The sequence below is a fragment of the Uloborus diversus genome, chromosome 7, assembly GCF_026930045.1.
Source record: "Uloborus diversus isolate 005 chromosome 7, Udiv.v.3.1, whole genome shotgun sequence".
NCBI lineage: Eukaryota > Metazoa > Arthropoda > Arachnida > Araneae > Uloboridae > Uloborus > Uloborus diversus.
In genome coordinates, this window is record NC_072737.1 from 11,311,529 (window position 1) to 11,336,770 (window position 25,242).

General features: G+C 34.6%; 1 protein-coding gene across 1 annotated transcript in view; it reads left to right on the forward strand.

Annotated features, from left to right (window-relative positions):
- LOC129225629 (2-oxoisovalerate dehydrogenase subunit beta, mitochondrial-like) overlaps window positions 1–24,826 on the forward strand; it is a 39,639-nt gene extending 14,813 nt beyond the window's left edge. The window contains exons 4-9 of the mRNA XM_054860096.1: window positions 588–721; window positions 5,804–5,959; window positions 8,210–8,381; window positions 12,371–12,516; window positions 16,156–16,242; window positions 24,658–24,826. Coding sequence (XP_054716071.1) covers window positions 588–721; window positions 5,804–5,959; window positions 8,210–8,381; window positions 12,371–12,516; window positions 16,156–16,242; window positions 24,658–24,798 — 836 coding nt within the window. The 3' untranslated portion in view covers window positions 24,799–24,826. The remainder of the gene's footprint in view (window positions 1–587; window positions 722–5,803; window positions 5,960–8,209; window positions 8,382–12,370; window positions 12,517–16,155; window positions 16,243–24,657) is intronic.
- The last annotated feature ends 416 nt before the right edge of the window (window positions 24,827–25,242 follow it).

Consider the following 25,242-nt stretch of genomic DNA (forward strand, 5'->3'; position numbering starts at 1 on the left):
ACGTCATGCGCTTTTCCGCCGTGGGAGAAGCTGAAGGACGTGCAGTTGGCTTCGAAGACGAAATGTAAGGCTTACCTCCTCACATTTAACTCCTCGCGTTTCTGGAACATTAAACCTCTCATCCTCCCGGAAATATTCGAATACCATCATTGATGTTACTTGAGGAAGATTATTTAGATTGTGCTTTAACGAATCCGGTCTACATAGTGTGTTCAAAAGGATTATTGAATTTCTAAAAAATAAAAATATCAGCGCGCTCAAAATGTCCCTGGCGAAAACAAGGGATCTTCGGTGGAAGGCTGCCCATTAGTGTCCTGTGACGTAAGCTCGTGACATTTCAGAAGAGCACACTTTTGCACATGGATTTTTAAAAATTCATTAAAAATCAATCACGGTGTTTTAAAATTCGGCGATGGTGAATTTTTTAGTTTTGAGTGTCAATTAACAATATCCTATAGTCAAAATATGAGCATTTAATAGGTTGCAACTTCCCTATTGTGTCTGCAATTTTTCTTTTTCAGTGTTGCTTATATTTTTGAAGAATATTATCTTGACACTTCTTTAAATATTTTGCCGTTCTGTCCCAGGTCGAGATCGAGTGTTCAACACACCCCTCTGCGAACAGGGAATCGTGGGCTTCGGAATCGGCATGGCCGTCGCAGGAGCCACTTCGATCGCCGAAATTCAGTTTGCAGATTACCTTTACCCTGCCTTCGACCAGGTGAGAATCTTACCATAATCTTGATATTACCGTCTTAAAACTGTGGTATTTTACATATTTACTAATAATATGTTGGCATAATTAAAGTTAAGTTTAAAATCCAAAAGTTAAGATATTTAAACTAAGCCAACATTAACTGGCCGTGTAATGTCAAGTTGGAGACAAGCAAAAAAACATATTTCAGAAAAATACATTTATTAAATATGACTAGAATTTTTATAACATCCCCATAAAATAACACCCCCAAAATATCATAACAAAAGTGGTTCCAGTAAATAAAGGAAAAATGTCACCAAAATGTCGATGTAGTCGCTGGCCGGTCCGAAGGATCAACTTGAAGACTCACAAATGGTCGCCCGGATCACACTTCAGGAATGTCCGTAATGGAAAGGCAACATTAGACAGTTCGTAGATCGGTGAACATCTCAGGTAGACACGTAGGAACTCACTTCCCCGGCAATATTAATTGGCCGGACACAACACAAATGTTTCTTCACCTGGACTCATACTAATTCCAGGACTTGGAAGATTTAATTTCACATACCACAAAAACCCCCGCAAGCATCGCGGGGAAAAAAAACCCCACAAGTGAGCCGGACTAGGCTTCACGATCAAAACAACAACTGGGGATCGTTGAGAGAAGAGAGACTGCTGCCCCGAGTGCTGCCACTCGCCACAATATATATGTTTTATCAACCAATGAGATTCCATGCCTCGATGACGTCACCACACTAACTTCTACTTCGACCATCACTCATTTGCATATTTCGCTGCCGCGAATATTCGTACTCCTCTCCATAGCACGTGCGGTCAACAAGTGGAATTAATTCGAATCAATCAGGTGACAACTCAACTTTTCTGAATCGACACATCGAGACATGCAATCTTCGATGGTTTCAGTAAACAGTCGCCATTAATTATGGCGTGGGGGAATCGTCGATTGAAGTGTTAGCACCAACTAGTTGACAAGTTCTACTTTTACCAGACTGGGCTTAAAGTAGGTACACTTAACTTTAAATTATTTTCTTTAAATTATCGGCTGTGGACCGAGAATAAAAAATAAAATAAAATAATATTTTATGCCAACAGTTTGTAGCATGTTAGTTTCTTCTTTTTTACGAAAATGCATTTTGCAGATAAAATAAAAGAAAAGAAATTTGAAGTATATTTCACCCTGTCTATTTGAAAATCCCTGATTGAGTAGGTGGGAGTAAAGGCTATAGCAATAGCCTGACTAGCTCTAACCACTCAGAAAAGATCTTAATTTAGGGCCAGATTATAACATAAGACAGTAATCTTTACTAACTAATAATAAAGCTGAAAGTCTCTCTGTCTGTCAGGATCTCTGCCTGTATGTCAGGATCTCTGTGACGCTCATAGCGCCTAGGCCGTTTGGCCGATTTTCATGAAATTTGCACAAAGTTAGTTTTTAGCATGGAAATGTGCACCTCGAAGTGATTTTTCAAAAATTCGATGTGGTTCTTTTTCTATTCCAATTTTAAGAACATTTTCCAGAGCAAAATTATAAGATGGACGAGTAAATTACGAAATTATCATGACATGGAATGGGAGAGGGAATAAACATAGCCAATTGGCGAGAAATCCGTCATCCATTATTTGTAAATATAGAGGTTGATAATATTCCAATTTTAAGAACATTTTCCAGAGCAAAATTATAAGATGGACGAGTAAACTACAAAACTATCACGACATGGAATGTGAGAGCGAATAAACATAGTCAATTGGCGAGAAATTCGTCATCCATTATTTGTAAATATACAGGCGGACCGAATGACCTTTTAATTTTCAACTACAGGCAAAGCCGTGCAGGTACCACTAGTTACTAATAATTTGGAGATTTTCTTCTATGGGCTGATGAACAAAATTCTTCCTGGTTGCATTAGTGTGTGCAATCCTCTTGCACAATTAAGACATTTTTACGCATTTATTTGCACTTTATTTCAGGAATTTTAATCTTTGGCTTCTAATTGTGTGTATATTCGACTGTAAGGAACCAGAGGCGGCGATTGGAACTGAAAAGTGGGGAGGGGGGGGGGCAAAACAAATGACAAGTAGCAGCTATAAGAATTTTAGCGGCAGCAAAAAAATTTTCAAAAAGAGGGGAAAACGCATAAAATTTTGCAAGGGCAGGTAATAATGTCAAATGTCAACAGTATGGCTTGTTTAAGTAAAACAATTAACTAATATCTATACAGGAAATACACCGCCAGCTCAGCCATTCCATGCGAGGACTGCAGTTTCGTGCTTATTAGCACTCATCAGCCCGGAGTAGGAAGTGACTGAGCTGGAGGTGGAAAGCCACTTAAGGAAGCCAAGAGTGCCAAAGAAACCAGTGGCGCCGACTCCATAGGGCCTGAAGGGGCCCGAGCCCCCTCAAAAATATTTTTGAGGGGGCAGAGCCCTCCCCCAATAAATCAAGAAAAATATTAATTATGTTATGCTTTCTAAACTAATCCCAAAGGAGTACTACAATGAACTTTACATTGAGGTTTGTGAAATGGTACAATCTTGCATTATTGGGCGGTTTACATCAACTACCCACAGGTCATTGTAATAACCCACAGGTCATTGTAATAACCCACAGGTGATAACCCACAGGTCATTGTAATTGAACAACAGTGCTTGCTTTTATTAAACAAAGGTAAAACAAATTTTGAAAAATCAACTGAGTTTTTCAAAAAGGACCTAGACATTGAGAGACTGTGTTTATACTTGAATACGTTAGCCAATATCACTAATGAAAAAACAACTGGTCTTAAAAGACATTCGTAAATTAAATTACCTTTTTACGAAAATACTGTGCGTGTTTGTATTTATTCATTCTTTTTGCAAAGCCAAAAAATATGTGTCAGGCTCGTCGAGTTTTCGGGGTTGTAATGTTGATTATATGACTTTAAAAATTCAATTTTTCATCTAAAATTTAGAAAATTTCCCGTGGCAACCCACCCCGGTCCCTTCCCCCCCCCCATATATATATATATATTTTTTTTTAGTCGGCGTCTCTGAGAGTGCCCTTCCATTCAAGTCATGGCCTTATATCAATGCCTAGCTACAGCACTGCACGGCTCCCCATAAAATAGAACAAAAAATATCTTACTAAGAAGAATGACATGATTTAGTTGAACTAGAAAATTTGTAAACCAATTTTTAGATTGCTTTACTTTGAAAACGCCATGTAACATACTGTTCGTTTCTTAAAATTATGCACACCAGAAAATATGACATTTTCAAGGTACAAAAATCTTTATTTGGGGTGGGGGGACCTCCGAGGGATTACATAATCCCCTAAACCCCCAGTGATGTCCGGCCCCCCTAATAATTTTTGCAAGTCGGCGCCCCTGAAAGAAACTGGTAGCTAATACAGAATTAGCACTGACCAGACGAGTGACCGAAGGAATGGTTCGGTTCAACTCGAAGAAGCTTAGTTCGAAGAAGGTAACTTACTGAAAATACCATACCTTGCCTTCAACTGCAGCCCTCGGATGGAATGGCTGAGCTGGTATTTCTGACTTAGCCCTTGCTATAGGGTGGTAACTTACCAAAAAAAAAAACTAATATCTAAACAATGAATACATCAACTAAAAGTTACTGCTTATGCTAAATAATGTTTCATAAATAGATATAAAAGAAAAACAAATAATAATGTTCTGAAAAATTTGACATTTCTGCTTTTTCTATAATTTTCATTTTTTAATTTCTTCTATATCTAATATATAGAAGAAAGTATTGGATTCGTGCAAATTTTCGAATTTCGATGGATTCGAACGTTTTGAGGTGTGCTGAGTCCATTTCAACTATTTTTGAAAAATGTCTCTGTCTGTGTGTGTGTGTATGTGTGTCACGTCTGTGTGTGACCAGTTTTTTGTGGCCGCTCTACAGCAAAAACTACCGCATGAAATCGAACGAAACTCGGTACACATATGTGCCCCTATGTGAACTTGTGCCCATTGGTTTTTGGCGCAAATTCCTCCAAGGGGGGTGGAGCAATGGCACGTTTTTTGAGTTACGCGTGCTTGCTATTCCTCAGGAAGTTACTGGCGGAATCAAACAAAATTTGGTCCGTATGTTGCCATTAACAGGAACAGGTGCTGATTCAATTTTGGTGGCAATAACTCAAACGGGGGTTGAGCTATAGAACGTTTTTTGTCGTCAATTGTGACTGCTGTATCTCAAGAAATAATGAACGGAATGAAAGAAAAATTTATCGGCAAGTAGTCCTTAGTGGGTATAAGAGCTGATTTTATTTTGGTGTCAACAGCTAAAAAGGGGGGTAGCGCAATCACCCGTTCTTTTTTTTCATTGTGAGTGTCCTATCTCAAGAAGTAATGCTACGTTCTGGTTGAAATTTGGAATATATGTGAATCCATATGTAAACAGGCTTTGGTTCTATTTTGACGCCGATCGCTCCAAGAGGTGTTGATTTTTTTTTTTTTTTTTTTTTTTTGCGAATAAAAATATTTTTATTAATGCAACAATAAGAAAGATAAATCGTAATAGATTGTCGTCTGCGTATTTCTCGTGATTTTAATTGTATGGAAATGATAGGAAATATTATCCCAATGATTTAAAATTTTTAACTGTTGCCATCTTATGTTTGTTAACAAATAAAATATTTGTAATTCATTCAAGCAAGGCTTTTAAAATAACTTTCAATTTTCGCTCTTTGCTTTGCTTTTGCAATAATTCAGACATTGGGACGGTCGTCAAGTTTTTGCATGTGTAATTTTGTTTTTGTTGGGAATATTGCTTCCTCGTCAAGCATGGGGAGGGATCAGAAAAAAAAAAGAAAAATATAGAAGAAAGTTTCGTGATGGCCACAACATACTAGTTTTTTTCTAAATTGAAAAAAAAAATTGAACCATAAAAAGGGAGATGGGGCGTTTGCCCCCCTCCCCCTTTCAAATTGCCACCACTGTAAGGAACCATCATATATCGTTTGAAGTATCAACTTCCTCAATGAAGGGGGGATGAAGACAACTTTTTTTCTTAAAAACTTATTTGGAATAAATTTTTGAAAATTGATTTGTTACTATTTCTAAAACAGGAAAAACTATTTTTCAGATCGTCAATGAAGCATCGAAGCTCAGATTTCGGTCGGGGAATCAGTTCAACTGTGGCGGATTGACCATTCGAGCCCCCTATGGAGCTGTTGGTCATGGAGCTATATATCATTCCCAGAGCCCTGAAGCATTTCTCTCCCATATTCCTGGTATAAAGGTTTGAACACTTTAGTTTCATTCTTTAATTAATTTGTATGTTTTATGCATGTCTGTGTATTATATATACAGGTATTCCTCGCATAAGAGTTAATTTGTACAGTGTAGTATCAATACAATGTTATTCGATACTTTTTTATGAATATTTTTTTTCGCTTATTTTTTTTTTTTTTTTTTGAAACCAACTAATCATGTACAGAATACGAATCAGGTCAATATGCTTTGTGTTTTATTGAAAACATGTTTCGTGTTGTATCGTAACCATGTTTCGTGTTATAGCAAAACTGTGTTATACGAGACTTGGAAATAATATGAATCAAGGCAATGTGTGCTGTGTTATATTGAAACCAAATCCTAACGTACAAACAAACATACATAGGTCAATAAAACACACAATGGCTCCACTGATTTAAAATTAAATTTGCTATAAAGGACTGGGACCGATTTAAACACCTGGGTGCCCTGGGCAGTGACAAATATGGTGCCCCCCACACACAAAAAATATGAAGGTAAGTGTTGAATGTTATTTTGATAAAAAAAAAAGTTTAAAATATCGATTTCATACAAAAAAAGTAAATAATTAAGATGCTTTGCAAAAAAATCATTTAATATAAATCTAAAAAAAAATTTATGGTTTTCATGTTAGAAATTTTTTTACAGTCGCAGATGGAAAAACTATGATAGTAAAGGTAAATCATAATGTGCTTTCTGCGCATCAATGATTCTTTATATATTTTCTACTTTGTTTTCTTGTAGTAAATTCATCTATAATGTCCTCATAATCAAGGTTTAGGTCAAACTTCCTTCTAGAGATAATAGACCTAATAAAGATAATTTACCATCAGAAATGAGAGTACGCAAAGGACACTTAATTCTCTTCAATAGCGAAAATGATAGTTCTCCACAACAATTGGCTAATATGCTTTCATTTAACAAAAAAAATTGTCAATGAAAAAATTTTTTTGTTTCCTTTAGTTAGAGGCCCCGAACACTGATCTCTAAAAAAAAAAAATGATGACAGAAATTTGGTGCCCCGGGCCCCAAATGCCCTGCCGTAAATCAGTCCCTGATAAAGGATGCAACTTAATTCTTTTACATGCTTCAAACTAAATCTATTATACGCACACATAAAGAAGAAACGTCATCAACTTTTGTCACTTAGAGCAAAAAGCATACTATCAGGAAAAAAATTCAAAAAAAATCAGCAACGACTATGAAACAAACATTTTTTTTATTTATGGTTTCCCAAATTTAGCTTGAGTTTAATCCTAAAATTATTTTCGAACAATGTACTGGGAACAAAATAATTTTCATTTTTTGTTTTTTGAATGCTGACAAGAAAATAAAGTATTTAAAAGTTAGTGTTTTTTGGGAAAACAACTTTTGAATTGAAGACAGACACAGTTTTTTGTAACAGTTTTATAAAAATAAATTACGTTTCTTTAGAGTTAATATCATACAGTTTTTTAACAGTGTATGGAACAAAAATGAAGTTCTAACTTTTATGGTGCACGTTATATCAAAACCGTGTAGTATTTAATTCAAGTTTTGTACCATGTAATATTGAATTTATGTTATAATAATCACAAATTTTGTGCTGTGTAATATCAAAACCATGTTGTCCAAAGCACTGCTTTATAAGAGGGACTCCTGTGTGTGTGTGTGTATATATATATATATATATATATATATATATATATATACTGTGGAGGGTGAAAAATCCACTCAGGAGAAGTGGTTGTGCTGATTTTAGGATTTTGCGGATTTTATTCTAAATTATAATTTTGTAAAAGTGATGAACATAATTTAAAATAAGCAAGGCAACAAAACTCAAAGTAGCTGAATTAGAATTAATAAAAATTTTACGCACATACGTACATACAGACGTCATGAGAAAACTCATCGTAATTAAATTGGGGATCGTCAAAATGGATATTTCGGGTGTCTATACGTTCTTAGGCATATATCCACGTGTGGTCGGGTCGAAAAAAAATGTCAACATTCATTTGGGGGTGAGCAAAATGGAAATTAAGGCCGATTTTTAAGGGAAAATTTTTTTACAAATACAATACTTCCTTTTTTGTGAAAGGAAGTAAAAATTCATTTATTTTTTATTTAATTTAATTTAGTAATTTATTTTTTATTTATTTAGTATTTTTTATTTTTGTAATTATAGTTTTTTAAAAACATTATTTTCTCCTCAGTTGAATTTTGCAACATCATTTACTCCTTCGTATTTTCCCCACCACAGGTAGTCATTCCCCGGGGGCCCCTGCAAGCGAAAGGCCTGCTGCTGAGCTGCATTCGAGACAAAAATCCCTGTATCTTTTTTGAGCCAAAGATAATGTACAGAATGGCTGTGGAGCAGGTCCCGCTCAAGGACTATGTACTGCCACTTTCTAAGGCGGATATTCTTGTGGAAGGTAAAGCCTTTTTTAAAGTGCTAAGTTTCATTCTTGTGTGATATGAATTGATGATTGCTTTTTTGTATAGATTTAGTATGCATGTCTTATTAAACCGTGGTTTAAACCAAGTGGTTTTTTTTTAAACCATGTGGTTTTTTTTCTTTTTCAAAAAAAAAATTTTTTTTAATTTCATTGTTTTTCCCCAAAAGTTTTCATAAATTTTACAGATTATTGCAAAGAGTAAAATCTAATTACATATTTAATAAATATAGAAATTTATATTTCTTACGGTGATGCAAGTTTGCTAAATAATTTTATTTTATTTATTTATTATTTTTTTTTTAATCTATGAATTTTTTTTAATCTTATTAGGTACATAAATACACAAGGCAAACCAACTAAGTTTCTTTAAAATTACATGCAAAAAATTCAAAAGACTCTTTTATAATATTTTAATTAACATTATTTTTCAGCCTATTGCATTTCAAAAAAAAAACTTTTTTTTTTTACCAACCCTGCTTAACCTGCTAAACCATGGTTTAAACCAAGTGTTTTTTTTTTTAAACCATGTGGTTTTTTTCTTTTTCAAAAAAATTTTTTTTTTTTTTAATTTCATTGTTTTTCCCCAAAAGTTTTCATAAATTTTACAGATTATTGCAAAGAGTAAAATCTAATTACAGATTTAATAAATATAGAAATTTATATTTCTTACGGTGATGCAAGTTTGCTGAATAATTTTTATTTTATTTTATTTTATTTATATTTTTTCTTTTTTTTTTTTAAATCCATGAAGCTTTCCTATTAGGTACATAAATACACAAAGCAGACCAACTAAGTTTCTTTAAAATTACATGGAAAAAATTCAAAAGACTCTTTTATAATTTTTTAATTAACATTATTTTTCAGCCTATTGCATTTCAAAAAAAAAACCCTTTTTTTTACCAACCCTGCTTAAAATAGAAGTATTTAGGGTTATGATTCTTCAACTTTTTTAAAAACATACACAATGCTCTCAGGGCCCATGTTAGAGATTTCAAATTTTTAGTAAGTAAATTAGCCAAATTTTAAAAGCCTTAGCCAAATTTATTTATAAAGTTTAAGCCAAAGATTAATATAAAAATTTTAACCATGATTATTTTTCTTTTAAAAACTTTAACTAACAAAGCATAATTTTGTGACCCATTTGGTACAAACATTTACTTATATTTCAAATGTGCTTTCGTTTCTAGCGGCTTGCAGCGACTGCAAATCATTTTTCAAATTTAGCAGCATTTATTTTTCTTGTGGAATTTTTAACAATCTTTTGCATAATTTTGAGGATTGAGGAAAATATGTTATTCTCTGTAAATTTCGGATAATTTTCCATTCACCAATACTTGTGCTAAATCAGAGTTTCTTTTGCCAAATTTACAATTTTGTCGCATTTGGCGCAGTTCCAAATGCTTAGTACAGGCTTTGGCTCCCAACTGATCGCTTCTTCCCCCCCCCCAAGACTCTTTTGCAGTTTCAAGTTCCTAAAAGTCTGGTACCTTTCCCCCTTTTTTCCTCTAAAATTTCAGTTTCATTTTGAATTTGCACTGTAATCTCTTTTATCCAATTGTATTTTATCCCCTAAAAATTATCAATGTGTTATTCATACCCCGACATGATAATTTGTAAATTTTAAATAAAAATGAGGGCACAACAGTTATAGTTGGAAACAATTGGTGCAATAAATTAATTCGGCATAGTTGCTTGTTCTGAGCAAAAGTAATTTTAATAAAAATATAATTTTTCAGCTGGTTAAATGGCTGAAATTGGCCGAGTGTTAGATAATTGGCAGAATATCCCATTTCCAATTACTGTCGAATAATTACTGCATTCTTAATTTTAACCTTTAAAAGTAAGGATTAAGTCCCCATTTTGTTCATTTTTTTAAACGAATGTAGGTTCCTTTTTCCATAGGGACAAGCTAAAAATATGAAATTAAAATTTGTGGGGGGATTCCTGTCAAAATTTATCAGAGCCCCTCTTGAAAATAATATATTTAAACTTTAGATCCAAATGAAAATGAAAAGGTTGTTCCTTAGTCTTTATTGATGTATTCAGTTCTCTTACTTGAAAAACCTAAAAAATCTGAAGAATTATTAGATGTATTTTGCTGCATAAAAGTATAAGAAAATTATCTTTATCTTAAGAAAGATATTAATGTATTGGAAAGGGTTCAAAGGGGGGCTACAAGGCTAATAAATGGACTTTCCCATTTAGACTATGATTCCAGGCTTAGAAGGCTAAAAATGAAGTCTTGAGCAAAAAAGAGACCGAGGGGACATGATTCAGTTATTTAAATTTATTAAAATGAAAGATGTTACGGGGCTGAAGTTTAGCACTTAAAGCAGGACAAGGGGTCATTGTTTTAAGCTATTTAAGTCTCAGGCTAACATGGATATTAGGAAAAATTATTATTTTAGCAGGGTAGTGGAACCTTGGAACAGCTGACCGGAAGAGGCGGTAATGAGTAAGGGAGTAGATAGTTTTAAGAGGGCCATTGATCTTCACTGGGGATTGTAAATTGACTAGGACCAGTCTAGCTGGGCCCAGAGCCTGTTGCTGGTCGTCACTTTTGTATTTGTAAAATGTTACAGCTATGGTTCACTGAAATTTTCTTTACTTTACTAGTCTTAATATAAGCAGAATATAAATAGGTTAAATGTAGGTGAATAAAAATTTAGTCAATCTAGGCCTTTTAATCTGTCTATCTTATCTCAACCTTTTTCGGTTGTTAAACTGGGAAAATTTGCAAAATAGAAAACATTATTATTATTTTTTTTTTTTTTATTGTTATTAATAATGCCTTTGCTTTGGAATAAGTTACTGGTAACATTTTTACTGTTTTTTGTTTGCCAAAATATTTAAATATAAAGATGAGCAATTATTATATTAGCCTTTAAGTAAATAGACATTTAATAAAATTTGCAGAATAATAGAAAAATGGTTACAAAATTAAGTCCAGTTAAAAAAAAAAAAGTTAGATGTAACAAGTCTTTGTCAATCACTGTTGTGTTATAAAGATAATATTGTGTTATAAAAATTTTCTACGAAAAAGAATGCTTCATTTTGTAGCAAAATAAGACTTTAAATTCGTCCATATATACAGTTGCCGCCGCTTATGTGAATCATGTTTGTTCTAAACAGTTTTGATTTCATAAAGCAGCTGATCCAATAAAGCAACTAATTCAATGAAGTTGGATTTTGTTCTGTTTTTGACAAATTGGTTCATTAAAGTGGTTGATTTAATTAACTAGCATCACTAACTAGTAATAACAAATAATAACATACTACTGAATGGGATCGTTTCCAAAATTTTAAAAGTATTTTTTTCTGAAAGAGCATGATTAAAAACATAGGTTCTGACCATTTTTTGACAAATTTGTTTACACTTAATATTTTTACGAAATTACTTAAATCGGAGCGATTTTTATTGTTTACGGCTTCTGCCGATGACATCACAAATGATGAAATGCCATTCACAGTGCAAAATATTTAATTCGCATCTTTACTCACGTGTATTGGCAACAATAGGGTCGTAGTAAGCGTAAAGCGCAATTTTAATTCGCTGCTTGATTATCATAATGTGGAAACGCGGTACAAAGATGCGCCAAAGAGCATCGTTTGTGACGTCATCAACACCACGCCTTGTTTGAAAAATCGGAAATTTTAAAAAATTAATTTAAAAAAACTGTTGGGAAAATGAAAGTATTTTCTGGGCCCATGTTTTTTTTTTTGCTCATTCTATCCATTTCAATGACTAAAAGTAGTACTTTTGACTGAAGAAAACCACCCCGTTATTTCAAACAACAAATATGGGCTCAATTATTCCGTCTAAAAAATTTTACAATTAAATTTTCTTATAATTTCGAACACAAAAATAAATAAATAATTAAATGAATAAATAAAAATGATAAATAATAGAATATTGCACCTTACTATGCATAGGTCATAATTTTGCACTTTGATTTTTCTTTCAGGGGATGATGTAACCCTGGTCGGCTGGGGCACTCAGGTGCATGTTCTGAGAGAGGTGTGTCAGCTGGCACAAGATAAACTCAACGTGTCCTGTGAGCTTATTGACCTGGCCACTATCTTGCCCTGGGATAAAGAAACTGTAGTCAATGTGAGTAAACCCTGTAATTTTTAATTTCCATGTAATATCATACTGCTTCCTGAGGTGAATGCTAATTTTTTGTGAAATATGCATCTAAAAAAAAGTTATTTCAAATACTTAAGAAAGTGATTAATCTATATAAATAAAACAGAGAATGTAAATGTGTGTGTGTGTGTTCCCTATACAAATCCACAGTTTAAGTCGGATCTCCACCAAATTTGGCAGGGAGGTACTTAGGTACCCCAGAAGGAACGTAGAGGGGTTTTCAAATGCCAAAAAAAGTATCGAACCATTCCAATTTTAAAGTCCAAAAAAACTGATCTAGCGATGTTCACATGGGTGAAAGAGTAGGGCCGTCTTAGAACATGATGGGTCCCTCGACACAAACATACATTACTGGGCCCTCTCATAAACATTCCCTTTTTTATACTGCCATGTCCTGACGACCCCCAGACTGGATGTGAGGGCAAAAACCTAGTTTGAGGGGTTGGGTATGAGTTTGGCAGCCCCTTAATATTTTTTCAAACGCATGTATCAATACAAAGAGAGAGAGAGAGAGCGAGAGGACTTAGCTTTCTGATTTCTGGAAGTCATTAGCGATATAAGCTTAAAGTATTAGCAATATAAGCTTAATGGAAAGATTAACGTTGAGTCTGAAATAGGGGGGGGGGTCCGGTGGGCCTCTCCCCCGGAAAATTTTCGAAAATGTAGTTTTAAAACTCAATTTTAGACTATTTGGTGATGTTAGGGGAGCGTTGGTTCAGGGCTTCTAATGCTACAATTTTTCAGAAGTGGAAATCCAAAAACAGAATTTAAAATTATCTTCGAGTATATGGTATGAAGAGCGGTTCCGGAGGCTCTCCTCTGAAATTTTAAAAAATATATTAGTTCTGAAAACGCAGTTTTAGAAGATCTTTGGTGATTTTAAGTCGAGATAGATTCCACGGTCATCCACAGAAAATTTTCAAATTGAAGTCTTAAAAGCCTTTTTTGGTAAAGACTAGGACACCAGCAGTTATTTGAAAATTAAGTTCCGAAAACGAAATTTTTGCTGACCTTCAGTGATGTTAGGAAAAGGAGTTTTCAGGAGGCTCACCCCGGAAAATTTCCGAAATTGAAGCACTAAAAACGAGATTTAAAACGTTTTTCATTGATGATGTCGAGAAAGAGGAGGAGACGGGGCACTTTCGCAGAAAATTTTTGATACTGTTTATTTAAAAACACAGTTTTAAACCATCTTTGGGAATATTAAAAAAAATGGGAGGGGTTCGAGTACTTTCCTCCAGCAAATTTTCGAAACTGGATGCTCCTCAATGGTATTTTAAGATTGCATATTTTTAAATAATTTTACGGAAAAAAATATTTTGTCACTTTTATTCCAATTGTTATAAACAGGGTCGTCAAGAGCAAAATCGGATCCGGGGAAAAATTGACAAAGGTCAATTCTTTCACAAGCCTCTTTCTACACCTTTCACCATTAGGATATTTTACTCTCTGCACGAGTTCAATTCCGAGCCAGGCCCCAATTCCTCACGTCGGCCCTTGTTGTAAGTTGCATTTTAATAGCAATTGTGAATTGTCAAGTGTCAAAGAGATCAAAAGTATTTTAACTTTTTATGACCGCTAAGGTTTCCCTGTTTTTTTTTTTTTTTTTTTTTTTTAATTTATTCATTATTTTTTTATTATAACACTAAAAATATATTGGCAGCGGCAAAACCCGACGAACTAAAAGTGAGGACCTAGGCCCACATTAATTTGGAGGCCCCTAGAAGACTATGCAGTGTTTGATTTACATTTTAAAAGCACGAATGCACTTTTGGAGTCCTCTTTGTCTAATCACAAAATTATGTATAAATCACTTATGTGCATTTATGAATCCCCTTTGGGCCCCCTCATAATCGTGAACAAGTATATTCGTTACTGGCAGAATGATTAAAAATTCCCCTGTAAAGAAGTTTTTTCCTATTAATAAGTCATATTTTTTTTATTTTTTTGAAAAATACATGCATTTTTCATATCGTTGCAATGCTATGCATAATTCATTAAAAAATGTGGGGCCCCTTAGGAACATGGGGCCCCAGGCCTAGGCCTAGTCAGCCTGTGGGATAATCAGGCCCTGGGCAGCCCCATTTCAAAAATTCCCCCTCCCCCTCCTCTTGTGGTGACGGCCCTACTCCCTCCACCCGCAAGCTTTAGCCCATGGGTAAAGAGTAGCTGAGATAGTGTTTTGCGAATTTGCGTTATTCTAAACACATGCGCGCAAAATTTACATTTTGCTGTTAGTAGACAGGCCCGAAAGACTTTGCTGTTAGTCGATCGGCCCCAAGCATGACCGGCCCACCGGGCAAATGCCTGGTTGCCCGCCGGTTGTATCCACCACTGGTTGAGCACCCTCTTTCTGTTGAAATAAGAAGCTAAAATTCTTTCAGTATATTGCTATCCACAATTCTAAAAATATGGAGAGGTGTCTTGTTATCTAGGAGAAACTTTTAATTTTTACATGTATTTTTGAACTACCTCAATGCACATTGATAAGTGCCACCTCAAGTAGTAAATATAGAAGTAACTATGTAATTATAAGTTTTATGTTTTATAACCTCTGCTTCATAAATTTTCATCTTTTCACAGGGTAACTTTGGGACTGAGAAATTTTCAGAACTGCAAGTTTACAGCGATCTTTCACCTTTGGTTGACAAAAACTAAACTTCATGACGAGTCTAAACGATATTTATTACACTGTGCTTGTTTATTAACATTTCCAAGAGCAGTTTGTTATAGTATCTATAATCTTGAGTTTTACCCATTACGTTGAATGTATTGTTCTGATGACCAGCTAGATATAATATTCTGGGATTTATGTAAACTTATTTCCCTTGTTGTTTCTTATGTAGATAATGCACCTATATGATAATAGTGGGGTACAAACTCATGTTTCCTACTCTTTTTAATGCAAACAAAGCCCAATGTTACTCCAATCAATCTGGTAAGATTGGGACAAACTACTTTTTTTTAAATAAATCCATAGCAACTAGAGTTATTCTTTTGCTATATCTTGTTAGAGGAATACGCAACTGAAATATATTAATGATTTTGCAAGCTGTTTTGCTTTGAAAACAAAGATAGGAACACAGTACAACTTTGAAAAGTGCCTCGAACAGGGGTGCTCATCTCCCCCCCCCCCGTTTCTATGGCGCGAATTGGCCCCCAAAAATTTTTTCTCAACCCTCTTTCCCTTTTTTATTTTCTATCTCTCTTTTTTATTTTGTTACTTTTTTTAAATATTTTTTACATTTCAAAAATATTATTTATTTGTTTATTTTTTATTATTACTGTTATTATTTTATTTAAAAAGTTCTGTGATATGCCAATGACACACAGACACATACAAACTAAATAAATAAATGAAATAAAATAAAACAGAATAAAATAAATGACTTAAATTTTAAATAAATCCATAAATAAATTTGAATAAATAAATGAAAACATTTAAAAAATTCCCCCCAAAACTTTTGATGGCGCAACTTGCTCCATAATCCTGCCCCTGGTCCCGAAGTTACCCCATCTTACGGTAACTAAACATTAAAAAATGTTTTACTTTACAGAAATTTTAGCAAATTGGATTCTTAAATGTTTCTCTCTCTGTTTCAGTCTGTGAAGAAGACGGGTCGTCTCTTGATTGCCCACGAGGCTCCTCTCACGGGAGGTTTTGGAGCAGAGATTGCCGCAAGCATTCAGGTTTGAACCTCGTAGTATTCTTGAGCTTGCGTGGTTGGAATTTACAGCAAAATCCGCTTGAAAAGTTTTCTGAGGGGAAATATTCTTAAATGGGGGAAAAAATGAAAATGAATCTCAAATTGTTGATAGGGTAAAATGTGCCATAAGTATAAAAACTGTATAAAAAATTCAGAATAAAAACCCACCCTAGAAGTATTGGGGACTTCTCGTTGCTTCTGCAAATGTTATCTGTTGCAGAAGCAACGTGGGAAAAAGTTCATAACAACCAGAAGGGGAAAACAGGTGGAGAGTGGGAAAGTTATTTGGCCTTGACGCCGATTCTCATTGCATAGACTATAATGCATGGTAGTTGAATTCAGTGGATGCATAAATTTTAGGATCAGGGCCGGATTTGGAAGTGTGGATAGTACGGTGCAAATAGACCGAAAGAAGGCTTAACCTCAACATCCAAAGTAAAAGTTTCCCGTCAACTCCAAATTGTTGTATACTGTCCACATATTGTTTGGTAAAAAGTTACACCGTTTTCAGCGTTGGGTTTTGGGGGGACGGGGGGAAGAAAGTTGGTAAATTAGTAGTTTTTATCAGTTTTTCCGAAATATTTAGAAAACTGTGGTGTTTAGCACGAAAAGTGAAATATATAAAATGATCTACACTAAATTACGAACAAAATGGTCCTTAACATTATTTTGTAAAGTGAACGGTTGCAGAGTTACAATGGGTGAAAAATAGAAAATTTTCGTATTGTTTTAGATTTTTCGGAAAAAAAATTCACTATCACTCAGGAAACTAATTTTTTGTATGATGAGTGTTTTGTAAAAGCAAATTGCGATTTATGGGGCAGGTGGTGTGTTTGTGATTAGCCTTTGAAGGAACGACAACCTCACCACCTACTCAAGGGGCTCTACTTTTAAGGGAAAAGAATCATTCATGGACTGTGGTTATATAAATCTGCGACACGGAGAACCCCAAACTTTCTCTAGACAATGCCGCAATAAGAATGAATATATTTTAAACATAGATGATTTTAAATTATAAAAATTCATAATAATTATGATTTATAGTTATATCATTTTTAAAAATAACATTTTTATTATAAGTGCAGCTTTTGAAGTTTTTTCTTTAGAAAGTAGGCATATTTGCCTGTATATTACAACCATATTTTATCAAACTTTTTGACGTTCGTAAACGAGTTCAATACTAATGTTTAATAAAACTGTAGAACGTTGAATGTGACATATTGTGATGAGAAGTATTCACCAAGATTCAGTCCTCTTCAAGCATACCACCGTCCTCTTCTAGATCTTCGTCTATGATATTAGTGCCCCTGTTATTACTTCCTAGACCTGAGCAATTACTGCACATGCTTGAGCAGTTTAGCAGTTACTTCGACAATCGCAGTTATGGACGCATTCGGCTTTTTAAACGAGCTCGCGCACTATGAGGAAAAATAATTCCTAGGGAGTTGCAGAAGGCATTGTTGTAATTGGTCTCAGGTATTCACCAATCTTCTTCTACTCCCACTGGAGGTAAATTTTTTTCCTCATCCAGCCGCTGCTGAACCTGGTGGTAGGTTCTATATAAATGCTGTCTGGTAGCTGTTGAAGTGAGGGTAAGCCAACTTGAACAATGAATGTATGGGCTGCTTTGCAATAGCCTGCAAGTAACACTGGTAGCGACAGCTATCTAGATCTTCAGTATTCTTTGCTCCAAACATCGCAAGAAAGAAATGCTTTCCTCCTTCAGCCACCGCACTGGGGTCAGCTTTGGAATCGTTAAAGGCTTAGAAGCTTCGTACGAAGAGCGTTGTTGGCTTACACTTTCCTATACGATGAAATGTTTCCCTTCTTGTAGAAAGATGGTACAATGTCACATCCTGTGAAGAGGTATATTGCAAAGAGTACACCCTTCATATCTCCAATGCTTCGCTGAATGTCCGAAACAGTGCACACCTTTTCCTGCTGATTGCCTTTCTTTGGTAACACCATTTTCAGTTCGTTTTCTGATGGTGTGTGAACATTCAACAGGACTAGTAAGTCCATGTCATCACCGATCACACAAGCTTCAACTCCATTCTAAGCTTTATCAATCGCTGTTAAAACTATAAATAAGTCATCGTCACCCGATGCTTGATGAACTGTGCAACCGCCTCTTTACAAGTACATTGTCAGGAGAGAAATTAGGCCCATTTTGTTCTTAGTGTTAGCTAGAAATTCACGTTGGTTGACAGTTACATCGATTGAGTCTTCAACTTTGACTTCAATGTTAGTCGTAGAACGTGATCTACATAATTGTTCTTCATCTTTTGTGGTTCTTTGCTCGTTTTCATCAAAAACAAGTTGCTGGTCTATAATGAGCAATTACGTAATTTATGTATAGGTGGCACATTTGTCTGAAGGTAGCTGGGAAACATCAGAAAACACGATGAAGAAGGTGATCTTCATTAATGATATAGGACGCTTTTTCTAAATTAGGGGTGACCGATAATTCATTTGAATCTGGAACCAAAACAGACACCATTGAAGTTTTTGCTCCCCTTCCTTATCACGCCAGATTCGTCGAACAAGGGTGGAGGATATGCACGTAATTCGAATTTAAATGCAGTGGAGCCCGCTTATTAGAATATCGGTTAAAAGAATATCCCGCTTAATATAATACATTTTCAATGCACCAAACCAATGTAGTGTGGTTGCTTTTATCTCGGTTTTTGGAATATCCCGCTTATTAGAATATTTTTCCGTGGCAAAATGGCTATTCACTTAAGCGGGTTCGACTGTATTTCTTAAAGTCTCTCATATTTTCTTACCGTGCACACCATCCGATGTGAAAGAGTATTAGACAGGGGTGCGCGTGGGTTCAAGTAAAATTTTTTGAAGGCAGTGTGAAATTTTCTGAAACTATGAGGAAGCTCGACCCTTCTCCCTCCCCAGTAAAAACTCTTCAAATATGCATACAAAAATCATTTAAATCATTGATAAAAATTATTTTTAAAGTTTTTTTTTAAATAATTTTTCAGTTTTAGAATGTGTTGTCAACCCAAAAGTTTTGGAAATTTCTGAAGTTTTGGATCACAAACACCCCTGGTATTAGTGTTCACACATACAGTGGTGTTGTTAATTATCATAGACTTGGTAATAGAGGCTAGAGACTGAACAGCTAACTTTCTTTTCAAGTGTATCTCTGAATGTTTTGTTCTCAATCTTTTTTGAAGCTAGTAGTCTAACTTCAAGTGCTTTATCACAATTCACGCAAATTGCAGAAAACCGGTTCTCGTTCCCAGTATTTCTATGTTTCTAACCCCATGTGGTGCCTCTTAGTTTCTTTTTGACTAGAATACGACTATACAATATTACTTTTTAATAAAATTGTTTAGTTATTTCTGTTTACGTAGTAGTTAGAATTGCATTATCCAAAAAATCTTTTAAATGCGAAAATTTTCTACTTTTACACCCGTCGTAACTCTGGAACCGTTCACTTAACAAAATAATGTTTAGGACCATTTTGTTCGTAATTAAGTGTAGATTATTTTGTATATTGCACTTTTTGCACTAAACACCATAGTTTTCTAAATATTTTGGAAAAACTGATAAATACTGCTAATTTACCAACTTCTTCCCCCCTCCCCCCAAAACCCAATGCTCAAAACGGTGTAACTTTTTACCAAACATTAGGTGGACAGTATACAACAATTTGGAGTTGACGGGAAACTTTTACTTTGGATGTTGAGGTTCATGTCTAATTGCACTGTACTAGGAGGCTCCGGGGCAAAGGGCAACGAAGGAGTGGCGGCCCCTAATCAGGGTTTGAAAAGATCATCATATTTTCGAAAATATCCGATACTTTGATATATATCTGAATATTTTGATATATATGTATATATCCAATATTTTCGACCCGTGAAAGTTAGGATATTTTGTAAAATTTTATTCTGGGAGCCCCTTTGTTGTGGAGGCCCCGGGGCAGCTGCCCCGCCTGCCGTCCCCTAAATTCGGCCCTGTTTAGGATGCATATATTGCATCGTTTGTCAGTATTAATTTTCGTTCACAAAAAGTCGATAAAACATTATCTTTTGAGTCACTTCAAGTGAAGCGACGGCCATCTCCGCATTCTAACCATCCCCTCAATTTGAAAAAAAAAGGGATAAATAACTATACCTAAATCCGTTTAAAATGTTGGGGATCTGTTTGCCTAAAAATATTTATTAAAATATAACCAAAAAAAATAAACTTGTGTAATCTCATATCTTCATATCTAATTTTTAAAATTTGTTTTGTGAACTCCCATTTAAATTGCTCCCGAGCTGCCTTTGATGAAAGCCTACCTTGGGTTTAAACTTTTTGCTTGTATTTTATACTCAAAGCTTTAAAAAAGTCCCCTTACAGTTGTCCCTCACCACTTCTTGCTTCAACTATTGCGTTTTTTTTTTTTTTTCTCCCTTCAAATTTACTCATTAGCTTTTATAATAATCTCGGGTTAACTCTTTTCTTCAAGAAAGAAACAAAATATTGATTTTAAATGAGGGGCTATATTCGAGTCAGTTTGAGGAGTGGGAGAGGGATTTATAAAATTGCTGCAGAAAGTGTCCAATAACGTTATACTGGGAGTAATTATACTGGGGAGTAACAGCAAGTTAGCCTACTGTTGCTATGAGGCTATGATATCACTATCATGAAAAGAGGATAAATGTATTTGTGAATAGCAAACAATTTCTTGCTTTTCAAGCCTTAAGCATTAGCTTTAATTTGTGTAAATAAAACAATATATGTGTATGTTCCCTAACCAAATCCACAATTTACATCAGATCTGGATTGAATTTGGGCAGTGGGGTAATTGGGCATTTGAGAAAGAACGTGGGGGGGGGGGCTTCAAATGCCCAAAAAATACCGAACCATTGAATTTTAGTTTTAGGCCCTGAAGGCGGCAATAAATGGCTTTTTCTACCGGAAATAATTATCTGATTGTCTTGATTTCAGTCTCATTCGAAAGCCTACTAAAAATACCCTGGATGTAGATTTACTCCTTTTGGATTTCAGAACCACCAAGGCTGTAAAATCACCAGAGGAAAAGCATTTTTAAATGAGGGAACATCAATTTTAAATCGGATATTTATCGTCTGCTACAAGCTCATTTTCAATTTGCGTGAATAAAATAATTGAAAAAAAGATCTAATGCCATTTTTATCTCGAGTGTGAACAAATAAAATTCTTGCTTTTGCTTTAACGCTTTTCCTGTAATGAAAGAATTTAAAATTTTCCTCTTTTATGTTTTGGCCATTTATCTTTTTTTTTTTTCCAAATGATCAAGGGCTTTAGTTGTATTAAGGGAGGGTAGCGTTTAATTTAATCAGGACTTTTAGATATGCCGTTGATGTTATTTAAACATCATTGTTTTGACGGAAAATGTTACAGTATTTTTTTTCCCACCATTATTTAAGCCTAATTGTTGAACATGTGTCACTTGACATAAATTTTTTTGAGGTAGACCGTGCAAAGTCCAGCAGCTAGTAGGGAAATAATGCAGTGCCAGGTGGGGGGAAAAAAGTGTCACTCATTTGCACTTATTTCATCGTCAAGCATATTACACTGTTTTATAGATCAGCGATTGTGTGTAAGAACTCTGTGTGTGCTCATAGTTTGAGGCACAATTCTAAGAATGTGAAAATGTGATACTGTCAGCAACCATTTCAAAATACAGTCAGACCTCGATATAGGGTCACCCGCTTATAAAGTCACCCCGCATATAAGGTCACTTTTCTAAAGTCCCGGCTTGCTGAATAGGGATTCTATGTTATGTATTATCGGATATGTGGTCAGGTCATAATTCATTAATCGCTTATAAGGTCACTTTTGTCAGATTTCTTTAAATGACTTCATTGCCTAATCAATTCACTTCCAAGAATTTTCCGCGATGTACGATCCTTAAAAAGTGAAAAGTCATTTTTCCTATTAACGTAGTAAATTAACAGTAGAAAGTGAGTGTTACGTCAGTGATACTAAAATATGAAGTAGTAACGTGGGCATGCAATATGTACATATCGCAATTTTTTACCAGTCATGAGAAGCCGAAGAAAATTTTCAGAAGATACTTAGAAACCATTGTGCTTAAACTAAAGAAAAAACGCGTCAGTCCTGTATTAATGTAATTTTAAGTAAGGTAACTTGCACATCAGTTCTTTGCTCGGGCATATTTGCATGCAGTTTTATTCTAAATAGAAGCTTTAAAAAGCGTTTCAAAATTTCTTATTAATTCCAAAAAATTTCAATTATATCAAATCGATTCAACTATTATAATTTAATTAACTGATGTTTTTGGACGTATTAAATTTTGAAAAGAATTAATGTATACATCCTTGTAAATACATCCTTATTTATCAATAAATATATATATATATGAATCGGTTATAAGGTCAGTTTTGTGAAGTTCCATGGAGTGACCTTATATCGAGGTCCGACTGTATCGTCAATTCCAAGAAATATTCTATTATAAGCGGGGAAATTTTACTTATGTTTCTAAATTGACAAAATTGTCTTAAACGTAATAATAATGAATCAATAGCTCTATAAAGGAATTAATTAATGCTATTGCTAAAAGTTTTCGAAATAAAGTAAATAAACAACAAAGTAGTTTAATATTTTGTATATACCATATCACAAGTACATATAAAAAGTTACTTACAACTTGAGTTATGAAATCTTTGTTTTGGCATTTTTTTTTTCAGTATGTTATTTTTTGTAAAATTCCATAATTGGGGATTACTCACTCAAGGTCTTTTGGGAACACTTTTCTGACTTGCTTCTTTCTCTTCTCCTCTCCTTGTCTACTGTATTTTACACTAGTGGAACCCGCACGGCTTTGCCCGTAATAGAAAAATTAAAAGGTCTTTTGGTTCGCCTGTTTACAAATAATGTATGGTGAATTTTCTCGCCAGTTGGCTTGTACCCATCTAACGGTTCCACATTATGATAATTTCGTATCTCGCCAATTGGCTTGTGCCCATGTTACGGTTCCACGTTACGATAATTTCGTAATTTATGATACTTTTTTTCTTAAAATTGGAATAAAAAAAGAACCACATCGAATTTTCGAAAAATCGCTTCGAGGTGCCCACCCCCATGCTACAAACCAACTTTGTGCCAAATTTCATGAAAATGGGCCGAACGGTCTAAGCGCTATGCGCATCACAGACATCCTACAGACAGAGAGACTTTCAGCTTTATTATTAGTAAAGATTTAATATTTATCAATTTATCATTGTCTAAAATGTGTATATTTATTGACGTTATTTAATTATCGATTGCACTATTTCTTTTTTTTTTTGTAATGACAAAGACAAAAAATAATTGATAGAATAGTATAAAATTTTTGATGGAATATGAATATTGTTTTTCTCGCCCATTTTTAGCTATAAAAATTACTTTATATTTTAACGTCAATTATTGTTCTCACTTAATTTCTTTCTAATTTATTCAAAATTTTTCTCAACAAAAATACTTGCAAAAGCTGATCAATATTATTCGATTACCCAGAGAAATTATTCGATTATACGGGGATCTTTAACATGGGGAAATATTCGGTTCCGGGAGGTTTTATTTTTATGAGCGGGGTATTTGTTTATCCGTTACCCGATTAAGTGGGGCTGTGACAGTATTTATAACAACGTCTAATAAGTTTAACGTCTTTTTTCACGTATTTTGTGTGATCATTTTATCTAATAGATAAAATGATCTTAATAGTGGCTAAATAATGTTATTTTATGTCTATAGAGCTCTAATTATTTTTAAAAATGCATTTCAAAGACCATAAATAAGTTTTTTACACTCTTCTATACTAATAATAAAGCAAAAAGTCTCTCTGTCGGGATCTCTGTCTGTCAGGATCTCTCTCTGTCAGGATGTCTGTATGTCAGGATCTCTGTAACGAGCATAGTGCCTAGACCGTTCGGCCAATTTTCATGAAATTTGGCACAAAGTTAGTTTGTAGCATGGGGGTGTGTTCCTCGAAGCGATTTTTCTGAAATTCGATGTGGTTCTTTTTCTATTCCAATTTCAAGAACAAAATTATCATAAGATGGACGAGTAAATTACGAAATTATCATAATGTGGAACCGTAACTTGGGTACAAGGCAATTGGCGAGAAAATTCACCATACATTATTTGTAAATATACAGGCGAACCAAAAGACCTTTTAATTTTTCTATTACGTTCAAAGCCGTGCGGGTACCACTAGTTATAAATAAATCAATTTTGCAAAATGTATTTATCGTGGTAGAGACTCGAACGGATTACTGCGATAAACGATAGTTGACTACATCCTCTTTTGCTTCTCATTGACTCAGTTGTTCCCTCACTATGTCCCTGGTCCAAATTGACCTGTTCTCTCTTTTTTGGTCACCAACTTACATTTTGGTTCTTGTTTCAGAACGAATGCTTCCTGAGCCTGGAGGCTCCCATCCAGAGAGTGACCGGCCACGATGCCCCCTTCTCCCACGTCTTCGAACCTTTCTACATCCCCAGCAAGTGGCGATGCTTCGACGCCCTCAAGAAACTCATCAACTTTTGAACCCAGACTCTTGTTGTACAAATAAAAAAGTTTTTTTATTTTCTGTTACTTTTGGTTTGCCTCATTTCAAAGAACAATCTTTTATTATTGACTAGTGGAACCCGCACGGCTTTGCCCGTAATAGAAAAATTAAAAGGTCTTTTGGTTCGCCTGTATATTTACAAATAATGTATGGTGAATTTTCTCGCCAGTTGGCTTGTACCCACGTTACGGTTCCACGTTATGATAATTTCGTATCTCGCCAATTGGCTTGTGCCCATGTTACCGTTCCACGTTATGATGATTTCGTAATTTATGATACTTTTTTTTTCTTAAAATTTGAGTAAAAAAAGAACCACACCGAATTTTCGAAAAATCGCTTTGAGGTGCACACCCCCATGCTACAAACTAACTTTGTGCCAAATTTCATGAAAATCGGCTCAACGGTCTAGGCGCTGTGCGCGT